Source organism: Macrotis lagotis, chromosome 6 (genome assembly GCF_037893015.1).
Source record: "Macrotis lagotis isolate mMagLag1 chromosome 6, bilby.v1.9.chrom.fasta, whole genome shotgun sequence".
Classification (NCBI taxonomy): domain Eukaryota; kingdom Metazoa; phylum Chordata; class Mammalia; order Peramelemorphia; family Peramelidae; genus Macrotis; species Macrotis lagotis.
The window spans coordinates 44,006,982-44,023,451 of NC_133663.1; the positions used below are offsets into that span (position 1 = coordinate 44,006,982).

Genomic DNA, 16,470 nt, shown 5'->3' on the forward strand with positions numbered 1-16,470 from the left:
AATTCTGTAAAGAAAATGTTCCCTCGTCCATTGAGAAGGCAAAAAACCCTTTGTACATTTGAAGTCATGGAAAACATTTCCACACAGTCATTTGGTAAAAAATAAACCAAGAAAAATAAATTATAAATTACAGATGATAAAACTGAAGTCGAGAGAAAAAGGGTCTTGCCCAGGACCATTACAGATTGTAAATGACTGAGGCAAAGTTTGAATTCATTTGTCTCAACTACAGTACTATCCACTGAGCCTAAGGTAGACAAAAATATTAATGTTGCTTCTGAATACCATTTGAAAAAGTATGGTTGACAATTTCCTTCCCAATACACCAAGTACATTGTACTAAGAGATATATAATTAACAGCTGGTCCCAGTAACCTCATGAAGCTTACAATATCATAGGAGAAACTTTATGCAATAACCATAAAATTATTCAATTCAGAAAAGAATGAGAGGTTCAAAATGTTATGTGAGATCCAAGAAGAGAAAGGATTTTTTTTTTTGCAAGGCAATGGCGTTAAGTGGCTTGCCCAAGGCCACACAGCTAAGTCATTATTAAGTGTCTGAGGCTGGATTTGAACTCAGGTACTCCTGACTCCAGGGCCTGTGCTCTATCTACTGCACCACCTAGCCGTCCCCGAAAGGATGATTTTCAAAAGGGATAATAGGAAAGATGAATCTAAAATAGGAAGGAAGCAGCACCTCGAATGAGAGGTAAGTTTTCAAAATGCAAAGATTGTGGGAGGAGGGAAGAGTCCTAAGTTTACAGAAAGAGCTGAATGTGGATGAAGGACATCCAGTCTTTCGGAATCAAGGGGAAGGTAGGGCTATTGAAATGAGGCTAAAAAGGTAGAGGCTTTTTCAGATATAGGGCCTTGAGTGATAAAATCATCACCCTTAACTGTAGATGATTTTGTCCCAGGTCCTCTTTATTCTCTTAATGACTTCAGCTTTCATGAGTCATCATCTACATAGAGGATTTCCAGATCTTAAGGTCAGCTTTAGTCTCCTAAGGTTCAGTCTTGCACCACCAATTGTCTACTAGACATATTATAAAAAAATTTATTTTCAGTTCTAAATTTTCTCTACCCCACCCACCCCCATCCATTGAGAAGGCAAGAAATCCAATTCCATTTCTATATATACAAAGTCATGGAAAACATTTCCATATATTTATTTTATGAAAAACAAAGCAGGAAAAAATGTGCTTCCTTCTGCACTCAGTATCCATCAGTTTTCTGTCTGAAGGTAGCTTTTTTTCATCATGAGACCTTTGGAACTGTTGTATATCATTGTATTGATCAAAGTTACTAAATCTTTCACAGTTGATTATCATTACAATATTGCTGTTACTATGTACATTGTTCAGGTTCTGTTTACTTCACTTTGTATCTGTTCATATAAATTTTCCCAAGTTTTTCTGAAACCATTCCCTTCATCTTTTCTTACAGCAACATAGTATTCCATCACAATCATATACCGGAACTTTCAGCCAGTTCCCCAGTTGATGGACATCCCCCTCATTTGAATGAGTTGCTATAAATATTTTTCTATGGGTTTTTCCTTTTTCTTTGACTTTTTTGGTTGATTGTTATATTGTTTGCGTCCTCCAAGATTATATATTTAGAAATGGATTTGGATTTAGAACTGAAAGTGAATTTGGAGGTTATCTAGTTAGTCCTCCCCCTTCATTTTACAAAGAAAATGAACTGAGGCCTTGAGATACAAGTCACACACATATACACAGTGAGTGGCATAATGCCTTTAGTATCCAAATACCTCTTTTTCACTACAGCATGATACTATTTCACTACCATGTGCAGTAGATGGAACAAATGTTCTCATTTTGTTGCAACTAGATCTCTTCTTAGTAGCTAGCCAGCCCTTCCAACTTGAGTCTCACTTCTCTCTGATCTCTTTTGCATACAATTACCAGACAAACTTTTCACTTTAGCAGTTTTCAATTTCCTACTTATTATTTAAAAACCCTTCTACCTATCACAACAATTTCCTCTGCCTGCCCTCAGGGGTCCTTATAATTTGACCCCCTTCTACCAGCCCTTTAACTGCTCCTTCTTTCCAGGTTGAACTCTGTTCAAGTTAGGCTGATTTCCCAATAACCTTTAGTGGGTATTTCTTCTACTCTTCTACTCCTACTTATGTTGATTCCTTTTCCTGGAAGGCCCTCCCTCTATCCTTTACCTTTCCTACCTTTAAGAACCAACTCCAGTTCTAATTCTTCCACTGATCCTTTCTGAGGACTCATCTTCTGGCCTTTCTCCTCTGATTTCCTATTTGGTGCAATTAGAGTTTATCTATTGTCTTGAATTTTTCAGTTTGGGCATACTTGTATTATCTCTCCATCTAGAGCTTAAGCTCCTTGAGTCTAGCGATTCTCATCCCAACTGGTTCTGCAGACTTTATACTTAAGAAATCCCTTTGGAGGGCGGCTAGGTGGCCCAATGGATAGAGCACCGGCCCTGGAATCAGGAGTACCTGAGTTCAAATTCGACCTCAGATACTTAATAATTACCTAGCTGTGTGGCCTTGGGCAAGCCACTTAACTCCATTTGCCTTGCAGAAACCTAAAAAAACAAAACAAAACAAAAAGAAATCCCTTTGGATCTTATAGCAAGGTTAGCTTGGGCAAACCAGAGGGGGGAGGGATAACATCAAAATACAGAACCCTTAATCTAACAATTTGTTGTAATATCTCTATCTACAATTTACTAAGTTTTAAAATAGAACTTAACAAAAGTATTGTGCCTGTCAGTACAGAAATTAAAATTTTTTATTAGCTATAATTCAGAACTGCTTAATGATCTTCTCTATTACTTTAATCTTTACATGAGGAGACAAGACTAGCTTCTCTTACCTAATGCTAACTTATTCATGATCCACCACATTGTTTATAAAGATCCTTTGTCTTTATTGTTCTTCCTTTTTTCTTTTTAAAGTACTCAATCATTTTAGTAGTGTTACAGCCTTTTTTTTTTTTTCCTTTTTACAAGTCTATATGATCTCTCTGCTGGTCAATAAATATTTCTTAAGCACCTCCTGTGTGTCAGATTATAAAAAGCACTATGGATGCAAAGGAGACCAAAGGCAGTCCCTACTCTTAAGATACTCATATGTAGAGGGGAAAACTGGAAATAATCAACACCGGGAAGGCATTAGAATTAAGGGAGACTGGGAAAAGCTTCTTGTGGGCTGTAGGATTTTAGCTGAAACTTTAAGGAAGCCCAGAAGCAGAGATAAGGAGGGAAAACCTTCCCTACTGCCTCTCCCTAACCACACCCAAATTGGGGGAGGGGAACCCCTTATAACAAACGCTCCTAGCCAGCAAAATAAACTTCAGACTATTGCCACATGCAAAAATATGTCTCGAAGTCCATTAATGGCTACCATTAATCTCCAAGATTAATCTTCAGTCCTCTGGATTCAGTTTATATACATACATTGATCAGAATTCTCAAGTCTTTCAAAGCTGTTTTTCTTTATAGTGTTCTCTATAAATGTAGTTCTGTTCATTTTATTTTCATCAGATGGTAGCTCTCTTCCTAATTTCCTCCCAAACTGTCCATTTTATCCTTTCTTAAGGCAAAATAACATCCCATTATATTCACATACTACATTGTTCAGTCATTACCCAATTAATGGACATCTCTTTAGGTTTCCATTGTTGATCAAAAAAGCAATAAATATTTTTATTTGTGAGTCCCTTTCCATTTTATTTGATCTGTTTGGGGTATAATTCTAGCAGTGATGTAACTGAATCAAATGGTATGCACAATTCAGTAATTTGGGAAGCATAATTCCAAATTGCTTTTTCTAGAGTAGTTGGACCAATTCACAGCTTGATCAACAGTACTCAAAGCATGCCGATTTTCCCACATTCCCTCCAACATTTGTCATTTTTCTCTTTTGTGATCTTTGACAATCTGATGGCAAATGATGAGATGGAACCTCAGGTTTATGTTAGTGATTTGTAAAATTTTTTTCTATGATTCTTTATAACTTGAATTTCTTCCTTTGAAAATTGCCTGTTATCCTTTTGCAGTCCCTGGCTACTTGAGTTCAGATCTGCCTACGAGGAATCATTATTCAGACTGGGAAAGCAAGGGTGGAAATAAAATGAAAATTTATTAAAAGAAGTTACAACACATAGGAAGGGATCGGTTGATAGAGAGTGAGATAGTTGGGCCAACAAATCAGACTGTAGCCCTGAGTGGGAGTCCAACCCAGGTTTTTATGTCTTGCCTCTCATTCAGAGGGCAAAAGGTGAACTCCCCCTATACTGGACCCAGAATTAGGTAGAGGGTAAAGTCTAAGGAGATCAGGATACAAATTTTACATTAAACAATGAATCAATGGTAATGGGGATCTCCATCCAATTTGAGCAGCCTTTAAGATTATACTGTTAATTTTATATATATATTATACTGTTAATTATACTTTAAGATTACTACTGTTAAATCATAATTCTCTACTTCTAGTCATTTACATCTCCACCCAATTTCTACATTCATAACTCTCTTCATCTTTCCCTGTATCACTTTGACCATACATTTATTGGAAATTTGTATCTTTCAAAGAAATTATAATTTTATTTCTAAGGTTAAATACTATAATTCTTCATTTTATAATCTCCACCTAGATTTTAGTTACCTTACAAAAAACCTAACCCCACCCTCACCAAAACCACAGTTTTCACTGCCTTATTTGCTGAATGATCAAATGAATTCTTAGAACAACTTTATAAATTAGCTAATACCAAAAATAGGAGGCTCTCTAAGGTTTGCAAAGGATTTTCCTCTTGATCACCCTTTGAATATTGTCTCTCTTATTGTCTTCCACAATACCTGATTTTTTTCCCCTCTAAATGATGGTTTCTTAATCTGGGGATGGTGAACTTTTAAAAATAGATAAAGATGATTAGATAGATAAGATAGTATTTCAATATAATTGTTTTTCTTTGTAATCCCATGCATTTTATTTCACATATTTATTTATTTAGGTATTTTGCAAGGCAAATGGGGTTGCCACAGTTAGGTCATTATTAAGTGTCTGAGACTGGATTTGAACCCAGGTACTCCTGACTCCAGGGGCGGTGCTTTATCCACTACACCACCTAGCCGCCCCTATTTCACATATTTAAAAACATATTTCTGAGACAGGGTTCATTCATTTCAATAACCTGCCAAAGAGGCCCTTGGATTTCATTAGACTACCAAAGGTGTCCATGGATTTCTACAGATTGCTAAAAGTGTCCATGACACAAAAAAGATCTAGAACCTTTGCATTAGGGTAGAAGGATTGAAGAATATGCCAATGTTAGGACTATAGAAGAGAGAACTGGTTGTGGTCACATGGGTGGCATAATAATTGTCTTCAAGTCTGTAAAGGAATATCACATGAGTGAAAGTTTAGAGTTCCTCTGTAGAGCTCAGACCTAAGACCAGTGGATGAAGTGTGAAAAATGTCAAACTGAGGCTTGATGTAAAAGAAAGCCTTTGATGAATGAATAAAAAACACCCGAGAATGTGATAGGGGCCATTTCTTCAGAGGTCTTCAAACCTAGACTTGATGACATCTTTTGCATGGTAGGGTGGAGAGAATTATTTTTCTGCATATTGATTAGCTTGTATGACTGCTGAGATTCCTTCCAACTCACTTCATGGTGCAGTAATTAGAGCTCTAAGGCTAGAATTAAGAAGACCTAAGTTCAAATCCAGCCTCATAAACTCTGTGATCCTGGGCAAATCTTGTTACCTGTTTGCCTCAGTTTCCTCATTTGTAAAATGGAGATAATCATAGCATCTATCTCCCAGGGTGAAGATCAAAGAGATCATATTTATGAAGTGCTCAACCCTTAGGTATCTGGTTTTTTATTCAGTATGTACTAAATAAATGCTTATTCTGCTTCTTCCCCCTTCCAACTCTGAGATTTGACAGATTAACAAAACAATATTTATTGGGCACCCATGTGGGGATAAAGAAAGAAGCAAAAGACTGTTCCTGCCCTCAAGAAACTTATAGTCTAACAGGAGATGCAGCATACAAACTAGATACTGGATAAGGTGAAATAATTAATCAAAGGACAAACCAGCAAGGTCAGTAGTCAGAGCAGAAGAGGAAACTGGAACCAGGTTAAAGGACACACAAGATCACTTTGCTATGAAGAGTCAGAAGCAGGGCTGGAGGCCCAGGTACTTGCTGAATTTGAGACTTCAGAGTACAGAATTTTCAAAGTTCCTTCAATTTCCAAAGTTAGATACTGTAAATTCTTCCTTTCAACAATCTCATTAAGATTTAAGTTACCTGGCTAAAAACTGTCCTTGTCCCACTTTCCACTGAACCATCCTGAATCTTTGCTGGGTCCATGATTTCACTGGTGTCAGGAAACATCTTCCTGTGCAGGTTGGTACTTCCTTTTCTGCCTAAGGGTCTTGGACAGTTGCTTCTTTACTTTAACCTTGTTATATTATAACTACTACCCATTTAAATGTCTTAGAGAATTCAAAAAAGTTTAAAACAAATTATCTGAAGAAAGTGATAGAAACCATTTTAATAGATAGTATTTATCAGGGATAGTCATAAGGAATGTGTCCTGAACATCGTATTTTCAAGACAATAGATGTGACTATCTCAATCTACCAGAGCTATTAAATGCAAATAATACCCTCTGCTCTAATGTGGCTACAAATGCTTGTTAAATAAAAGTAAATAGAAAATCTATAAAAACTGATATGATCTGTTGTAAAGTGAAATGAGCAGAACCAAAAGAACATTATACACAGTAACAGCAAAATTCTATGATGAAGAATTGTGACTTAGTTATTCTCAGCAATACAATGATCTAAGACATTTCCAAAGGACCTATGATGAAAAATGCCAAACATCTTCAGAGAAGGAACTTATGAAGTCTGAATGCAAACTGAAGCATACTTTTAAAACTTTATGTTTTTTGTCTAAGTTTTCTTTTTGCAACATATGTTTTACATAATTTATCAGGTATAAACTACATCAAAATGCTTGCCTTCTTAAGGAGGGGGGAGGAGAGGGAGGGAATTTGAATTGAAAATTTAAAAAAAAACTTAAAAATTGTTTTTACATGTCATTTAGAAAAAATAATATTTTCTAAAAAGTCATAAGGCCTATCAATTACAGAATGAGAGATTAAACTATATTACTTGAATGGAGCATTATGGTGCTACGAGGAACTTTGAATATGAAGCAGCATGCCAAATGAAGTAATCAGATTCAGGAAAATATTATATATAATAATTACAACATAAATGGAAAAGAAAAAACAAACTGACCCCTGTTTAATATAATGGCTAGGCCTTGGCCTCAAGGAAGAGATGAGAAAACATATTTCCTTTACCCCCCTTTTTTTCCAGAGGTAAGGGACACTGGATAATCATTACTTATAGTTTAAGGTATTGTTGATTTCTTGATTAATTTTGCTAAACCTACTTTTTTCCACTTTTAAATTTTTCACAAAGTAAGACTTTATGGGGAAGAATATATTTGGAAATTAGGATGATGGAACAACCAAAGTTATCACTAAATTTTAATGTCAATATAGCTAATAGCTAGAATTGATGATGTATTAAATTCCTGGTATAACAAATGGATGCAAGTTAGTTTTCCTCCAAAAGAGAGGGATTTGTTTATGTATATATATCTATGTATATGCACACATAAGGTACATGTGGGTAGTTATGTGAACATTTTCATAAACATATACATTTGATCAATGTTTTACTCTTCCACTATTGCATGTTTCTTAATCAACTGCTACCCTGGGGAACACACATGTACCAAGATGTCATCCACCTTGCATATTTCTAAGTTGAATTTCTAGAGCTGGGAGAATAACCCACAAATAATTTAAACCTATAATTTATTTATCTAAACCTATAATATGTACTATTTTGACCTTTGGGTTCATTACATTCCTTGAATTGAAATGTCCAGCTTTAAAATGGTAGTTTTTGTTTATGGATTTGGGTAGATAAGAATAACTCAACTTTGATCATAATAAATGCTTTCCAAATACAATGTACTCCTGTAGTTGTACCCTGTCAAGTATCAGGAGAGAAAGATGAGCTACAATGATTTCCCTTCCATCTTTCAACTACCCCCTCCCAACCTGCCAGCGCCAAGAGAAAGGCCACTTCCTTCCCAGGAACCCTTTAGGCTTACCTCCTTCTGGTGGAGAGGTTCTCTTCACTTTCACTCATCACCAATATTCTACTGGACCCACCTTGACTGGCTTCATGCATCACTTCGATCTAAGTTTAAAGAAATGTTGGTGAGATAGTTTTCATTAATTCAAATGTTTATAAAACAAAAAAATCTATCCCTGAAGATTATGACTATCTTATTCTTATCATTTGTGATTGTATTATCCTGTTTCACTTTTTAGTCTCCATTTTTTTTCTTTCTTGGTTTTCTATCTCCCACTTTGGGGGAGCTGGTGAATATCAGAGATAAGAACAAGTGATTTTCTAAAGCTATCACTCCAGAATTCCTTAAAATTTTTAAGGATAAGCATAAGTATGAATATTTTGTAGAAGATGAACTTTTCAATTCTGTTCTTATGTCTTGCTGTTGTAGGAGACAAGTGAAAATTAAAGCAACTAGAGACTCCACAACACTTCTATTTGTTAAATAATATTAATTAATGCTATTTTCTAGTTGTTAGTGCTGAAGTTTAAGCTACAAGTCCTTTGTTTAAAATTTCATTTTGTTGAGATTAAATGAGTATAGTTTCTTTCCTGGAATTAAATCTGACAACTTCTTTGAAAATAATGATGACCCATTCTATGAATGGAAGTTTAAAAAAGGGCTTATACTTCTAGTACAAAACTGGTATTAATGATAAAGGTGTCAATATTTCAATCTAATTTTTCAAATTAGAGATTCATTAACAAAGAGGCCTAAAATTATATCTGCAATGCCCATATTCTGTACAAAATCTAAATTCTCCTTGACCCTTCCCCCTAAATTTGTCACTATTGAGACTGGTTCTTTTTGATCTCTATGGAGCAATGAAAATGTACAACTCAAACTATGATTGAAAAACTACATGTACACTAAATGAATACTAATCATGGTATTGGCTCCTGCCTCTTTAAAACTCAAAGTCAAATCACAATTATCAACCTCTTAAATCATTGGTCCTCAAAAAAAAAGAAGTTTTCAACCTGGGGTTCATTAATTTAAAAAAAAAATATTTTGATATTTGTATTTCAGTATAATTGGTTTCCTTTTGAGTCTTATAGATTTTATTTTCTGAATTTAAAAAAATGATCCAGAGAAGTCCATAGATACTATCAGACCCCTTAGTAGTATCTGATGCTTCTTAAGGGAAATGTATACTGAAATAAATTGATTATTGTTACATGCTATCCATTGTCATATGAAAAGTCACCTAAAAGACAATGAGGAAATATATTCAGTCAGAAAAAAGGAGTATTACAATTATGTAACAAAATGGACACCTAAAATAATCCCAGTGGTATAACAGACCCCAGGGCTCCACTACACTGGCTATATCCTTTGTGTATAGGAGATTTGTGTGAACAACCAGCTAAGAATTTGCACCAAAGAAGTATGCTTGGAGAGCCTGTAACCTGCATAGTTGGAGGGATTACCCACATCAATGAAATCAGATGAATTTAAAGACATCTTTGTTGCAACATAGTAATATATTTTAAAATGACTGAAATTTTCTGCTTCTCATAATTACTGTGAACTCATTATGTATTCTCATCACTTAATTATGAGGTAACCACAAATCCTTGTACACCAGGGAGTCTTAACTTTTTTTGAGGACCTCTTGGATAGCCTAAGTAACCTGTAGACTTCATCTCAATAAATAAAGTTTTTAAACGTTTTTTTGAGGACCTCTTGGATAGCCTAAGTAACCTGTAGACTTCATCTCAATAAATAAATAAAGTTTTTAAACATGTAAAATAAATTATATAGCATGGCAAAAGGAATCAAAGACCAGCATGGTAATATAAACGTTTTACTAGTGTTGTATCACAGCAAGACTGCTGCCCTGAAGAACTAAAGATGAGCACTACATAGAGGGGAATAGAAAGGTATGTGGAGGGCGTAAGCAGAAAATGGCATATAACTGACAAGGAACTCTAGAGAAACACAGGAGTAAAAGATGTCAGTAAAAAAATGCCTGGAGAGAAAGAAAAGATGGCCAAGTCCTTTGACAAGAGTAAGGGATACCAGGTAGACAGCTGGGTGTTGCATGGATACCTTCATGATGCTGAAGAAAAGCAAGGAAGACCTCTCACACATTGGATGGACCCCCTTTTGGAGGGAGCCAGCTGAGAGGTGACCAGGATGGGTAGGCAGGGATATGTAATGATCTGCACATTTGGAGAGAATTCTTGAATCACTGGGATCAGAGATCCATATGACACTTTTGAGTCATACCCTGTCTGCTTCTGATCATCGACCACAGAAGTGAAATGCCCAACTGTCCCACGAAATGATGCTTTTTTCACACAATGAAGTCAACCTTGTTAAGTCTTTTATTTGTTTGAGAAGAGCCTGTGAGTGATTTTCTAATTAGCTGTAGTATTTTTATTCTTTTTAGCTTTACTGATAGCAAAATTGTCTTAATATAGATATGCTGATAACAATAGCTAATATCTCTATAGCACTTTAAGGATTGCCAAGAGTTTCATGTGCATACTCTCATTTGGTATATAAAATATGACTAAATTCCTTTGAGAATATGCTAATTTATTACTCAATAGATTAAGATCACATTTGAAGAGAACTGTTCAATTAATATGGGTGGGTAGTCTAAAAACTGTGTCATTGAGAGAGAGTTCAAGAACTTACCATTTTTATTTGTTCCCCTCTCCCCATCATCACTGTGGGCTTAGAAGACTTACACAGGACTGAAGACTGGCCTTCCCCCATTCCCCTAGTTTTTTTTTTTTTTGCAAGGCAAATGGGGTTAAGTGGCTTGCCCAAGGCCACACAGCTAGGTAATTATTATGTGTCTGAGACCGGATTTGAACCCAGGTACTCCTGACTCCAGGGCCGGTGCTTTATCCACTACACCACCTAGCTGCTCCCTGTTCCCCCAGTTTAATGGCCAAAAGATTCATCTCTTAATAGCTAGTCTTTTAGAGTGATAAGCATGCTCATGCTTCCAAGGTGCTCAGATACAGCTTGTCATCGGGTCCACATCAGAATCCTTCTTATTTAATCCTAGGATCTTCTAGAACTTCTGATTCTACTGGCAGAACTTCCAAAAATGCCTCAGTATGGCACAAGAGGAGGACTATTAAATCCAATTTTTCCTTCTTTAACATTATAGTCCTTCAAAAGACAGTTACTATGCCAATTAATCAACCAATATATGTTTCTCAATGTACCAATATATATTTCTACTATGCCAATTAATCAACCAATATATATTTCTACTATGTACCAGGCACCGTGCTGCCCCTCAACCTCAGTCCTTTCAGCTGATCTTTCTCTGACATGAATTTGAGACTTTTGACCATCCTGGATATTCTCGGGCTACTCATTCAGCTTATCATTGTCCTTCCTAAGATGATGTGCATGGAATTGACCATTAAATTCTAGGCCAAAAGGGGGGGAGGGTGGCAAAGGTATAGGTGTTGATGCTTATTCCCCTTTTTCCAAGAGGACCATCATGGTGATATCTTGACTTCTGTGTGAGCTGGATTCAAGGAGAAGGAGCTGAACAAAGTCCTATCAGCCTCACTTTCTCTTCCTGAGTCATCAAAGTCCAGTGGAAGAGAAAAGTCAGGACAACTAGAGAAGACCTAGGATACAGTGGACAACCCTGGTGTCTTTGATGCTTGACCAAGCTCTAAGCACTCCACAGTGTCTGCTTCATCCACCTTCATGGCTGGATAGGTATAAGAAGACTGTAAAGGTGGGAGAGGCAGGTTATGAAGGATTTTTAATGACAAGCACAGGATTTTGTATTTGATCCCAAAGGTTACAGGAGTTGCTGGAGTGACATGGCTGGACCTAAACTTTGGAAAGATAATGTTGACTTGTGATAGAAAATACCATCCACATCCAAAGAAAGAATTATGGAGTCCGAATGCAGAGTAAAGTGCACTTTAAAAAATTTTGTTTTATGTTTTTTCTCACAGTCCCCCCCTCCCTCTGCTTTTTGTTCTAATTCTTCTTTTACACGACTAATATGGAAACATATTTAACATAGTAACATGGTTGTCCATATATAACCTATATCAGATTACTCATTGTCAAGTGGAAGGGGGAGGGAAGGGAGAAAAGGAGAAAAATATGAAGCTCAAAGTTTTACAAAAAAAGAATGTTGAAATTATTTTTATATGTAATTGAAAAAAATTTAAATAAAGAAAGATGACAGAATTGAGTGGGGAATGGAGTGGAGTATGGAATGACCCATGGCACACAGACCAACCAACAATCTTTTGCCATAGTCTAGGAGTAATGAAGACCTGCATCAGAGCAGTAGCATTATCAGAGATTAACATATTGTACCAAATTTTTTAATTTTAAAAAACCTTCATTACCAACCTGTGGCCTAAATATAAAAAGTCAAACTGAGAGAGAAAAATGATTATCAGAACAGATACCTTTTCTTTCTTTGCACAGAGAGTATGAATTATTAAGCAAACAAAACAGAAATAATCACAGAAACAGATAACCATGATGTTTTAAAATTGGAAAATTTTTGTACAAAGAAGACATAACTAGGCTAGAGAGGAAAGCAGCTCCATTTTGGGTGGGGGGGAGGAAGAGTCCTATATCAAATATCTCGGTTCAGGTGCTGATATCTGAGCTCTATCAAACACAAACAAATATATAAATCAAAAAACCTCTCACCAATTAAGAGTCCAAGCTCAGAGATTGTTATTTTTTAAGAGCCTTATAAAAGGCTAACACCAAGAGAAATTCAGAACCATTTTGAGGTTTCTCTTCACAAGCAGCTAACTATCAAAGATGGTGAGCCAGAGATGGATGGGGATATCCAGAGATATCCAGAGATGGATAATGCAGGCTTCTGCAAAGAAGGAAAGAAAGTTTTAGAATCCCTCAAATCTGGAAGATAAGATGTGGCAGAATGTGAATGACCCTGATAAAGGTCTCAGTCCCACTCAGAAGTTAGCCAGAGGTCATGGATCAATGGAGGCTGAAGCAGCCCTGTTCCTTTTTGGTGGTCGATGGGTAGGCTGGTTTGAGTGGTAATTTGAGAAATCAGAGGAAATAATGATGTGTGGGTTGCTTTCAATGATGGCTTTGCAAATGCTGGGTAAGATCTGTGCCTGCCTCTTGTTTCTGGATTCAAGTGCCTGAAGTCCTAGTTGGTGAACAGTAAGAGCAATGGCAGCTACATGTCAGTGAATCCCTTCTGGCTGTGTCTGTACTAGAGTAAACAGTAAAGCAGGCTAAAGGATGAAATTCTCTCATGTTCTGGGCAGGGCTCATCTTGGTCTTTGGCTATGTGTACCATTCAGAAATTCCCCATACCCTTCCTAAAGTGACTCTTGTTGCTCCTATGTTCTTTTGCTCTGGATTCTTGCCAACAGATATGACCAAAAGTTCCACCTCTGTCATTCTGGAACCTTGTTAAGACTATCCAAGGTGCCTTATGAGGAATTTAGAAGAATTTGCCTGAGGTCTAGCATTGTGATCTCAGTGTGGAGGTTGCTCTAGGGAGCCTCTAAGGAGATTTCCTTCATTGGAAGTATTTTTTGCCCAGTGGACAGAATGCTGGGCTTGGAGTCAGGGCTCAGTTCAGGTTTCTGTCATTTACTGTCCATGAGATCTTGGACAAGTCACTTAATAGCTCTAGCCTACAAATTTCCTCATCTATAAAAATGGGAATAATAGTGCCTCTATTGCCCCCCACTTGCGGGGTTGTTGTGAGGCTCTAAAGAGCTAATGGAAGGAAAGTTCCTTGTAAATGTCAGACTATTTCAAGGTCAGCTATTACTCTTAATTGCCACCAGATCTGTTGTGGTATTTGATCTCATACTCTAGGGACATGGGAATAACATCTGATGGAAATAACATATTAACAAGAAAAGACCCTGGATTTTGAGCCAGAGGATCTGGATTGTCACCCCAGCTCTGTGGCTGAGTTTAATTTCTCTGGACCAGGGAGATCATACAATCCAATCTCTTCATTTCTCAGATGAGAAAATTAAGTTCCTTTCCAGTTTTAAATCTATGATTCCAAAGACAATTCTAAAAGACTTGTGATCGAAAATGCCATCCCTATTCAGAGAAAGAACTATGGAATATGAGAATGCAGATCAAGGCAAACTATTTTCACTTTTTTTTATATGTTTTTTGTTTTTTCTTTCTCCTGGTTTTTCCCTTTTGTTTTCATTTTTCTTTCACACACTACACACACACACACACACACACATATATATATACACACACATGATTACACATTTATAACCTATATCAGATTGCTTGATGTCTTGGGGAGAGGAAAGGGAGGGAGGAAATTTTATAAAAATAAATGTTGAAACATTTCTACATATAATTGGAAAAAAGTTTAAAAAATAAATCTGTGATCCTGGGATCATATGTAATTTACATATGATTTACACACACAGATTTATATGATCTGCATTTGAGATTAAAGGCCCTTTATTCAAGAGGCTATGACTGTGTAGTAGAGATAAAGTTAGCTAATTTGAAGTCAAGAAGAAATGTGCTCAAATCCTACCTCTGGCCAAATCACATAATCTCCCAGGGGTTCCATTAAACTCTAAATCTCGTAAATTGTGTCATACTCTTAAATTGGCATTGGACCTGTGTTTTCAGTAGGACAGAGGAGTCCTATATTGGGAAACTCCCTCTATAAATAAAGGTGAGCAACTTCTCTGCAATTTATATCATTAAAGAGATGTACAGAACAAAGAGATACATATGATTTATTTTTTCAAATTTTTTTTCAATTCTATGTAGAGAAGGAAATTGGGACCTCCCATAGGTCAAAGACTCTAAGTAGACCTAAGATAAATTCCAGTCATTTCTCTTCACACTCCAGGCTCAACTCTGCCAACTTTGGTATTTCAGCTCATGATATGGGACATCCTTGGATTTTAAAATGCTGGGCCCATGAAGTCTAAACTATTTTTTTCCCAATCTTTAAATAAAGCCATCCTTATCTTAATCATTTGCTATTTATCTTGTATATGCTTTGCATATACTTGTTTGCCTGTAGTCTTCCCAGGGGAGTTAGTAGTCAGAGTGGGGGAGGGATAAGAAAGAGGAAGACAAAATACTCAGAGCTGAGAGATGGAGGGTCTTGTTCATGAAATACCCATGAGGCAAGGGTCACTGGTTCCAAAGCATATATTAGGAAGTCAGGTTTAAGATGAATGGCAAGTAGAAGGGGGCTAGATTAGGAAAGGCTTTGAATGACAAGAGCAATTTGTATTTGCTCCTAGAGGCCACAGGGATTGGCTGGGGGCCAAGGGGCTAACATGATCAGATCTGTGTTTAGGATTGGCAAAGATTTGAACTCGTTGTCTTTTGACTTGAAATTCTGTGTCATTGGAGATGTGCGGTTTGTGTGTTTGTGTGTGTGTGTGTGTGTGTGTGTGAGAGAGAGAGAGAGAGAGAGAGAGAGAGAGAGAGAGGAGAGAAAGAAGAGTTGGGGATTTGGAACAGAATGAAAGGGAAGATGGACTTTTTTAGAAGTATTATCATGATATAAGTATTTGTTCAGGTAAATATCTCTAAACCCATCTCACACCATCAGATATGGTAACTGCAGACTTCTGGAAGTACCTCTAACCTTTAAGGGGGGGGGGGGGTGGAACTGAATAGTAAGAGAGAATCTGACTTTTTAAACTGATTCATCTCTAAGATCTTTGTCATGCAGATGTCCAAACCCTGGTGAATCTTGTTTTCTGACTGTATCTAGGGTCTAGAAGAGCCAGAATTAAGGAATCAAATAACTTTTTGCCCAAGGCAATGAATTCTCTCCAACCTAGGGCTTTTTTGGAAAGGGTCAGTAAGTTAAGTTATGTCCATGGCCCGTGGCTACCTAGCTTTTCTTGAGTTCTGTAGGAGGGGTCAGATAGCAGATATTTAAGAGTCATAGGACTTCAGAATCAGGGCTGGACTGGCTTTAGTGGAAGTAAGTTATCTTTTCCAAACTCCTTTTAGAGGATAATGAAGGACAGAGAAGTGGTGAAGTACCTTGCCCAAGTATGGAGCAGAGTCTTTGACCCAAAATTTTGTGTCCTTGGAGATATGGGAGAATGTTTTTTTTTTTTGGGGGGGGGTAATGCATTTTGTGTGTGTGTGTCTGTGTGTGTGTGTGTGTGTGTGTGTGTGTGTGTAAGAAATGTAATGCTTTATTGCCATTCAGTCATATATGACTCTCTGTGATCCCATTTCTTGGCAAAGAATCATAGAGTGGTTTGATATTGC

General features: G+C 36.8%; 1 protein-coding gene across 8 annotated transcripts in view; it reads right to left on the reverse strand.

Moving 5' to 3' along the window:
- Positions 1 to 16,470, reverse strand: part of MCF2L2 (MCF.2 cell line derived transforming sequence-like 2) — a 377,565-nt gene that overhangs the window by 150,680 nt on the left and 210,415 nt on the right. For all 8 annotated transcript variants that reach the window (XM_074191036.1, XM_074191033.1, XM_074191034.1 and 5 more), the window contains one exon: positions 8,209 to 8,297. In XM_074191036.1, coding sequence (XP_074047137.1) covers positions 8,209 to 8,297 — 89 coding nt within the window. The remainder of the gene's footprint in view (positions 1 to 8,208; positions 8,298 to 16,470) is intronic.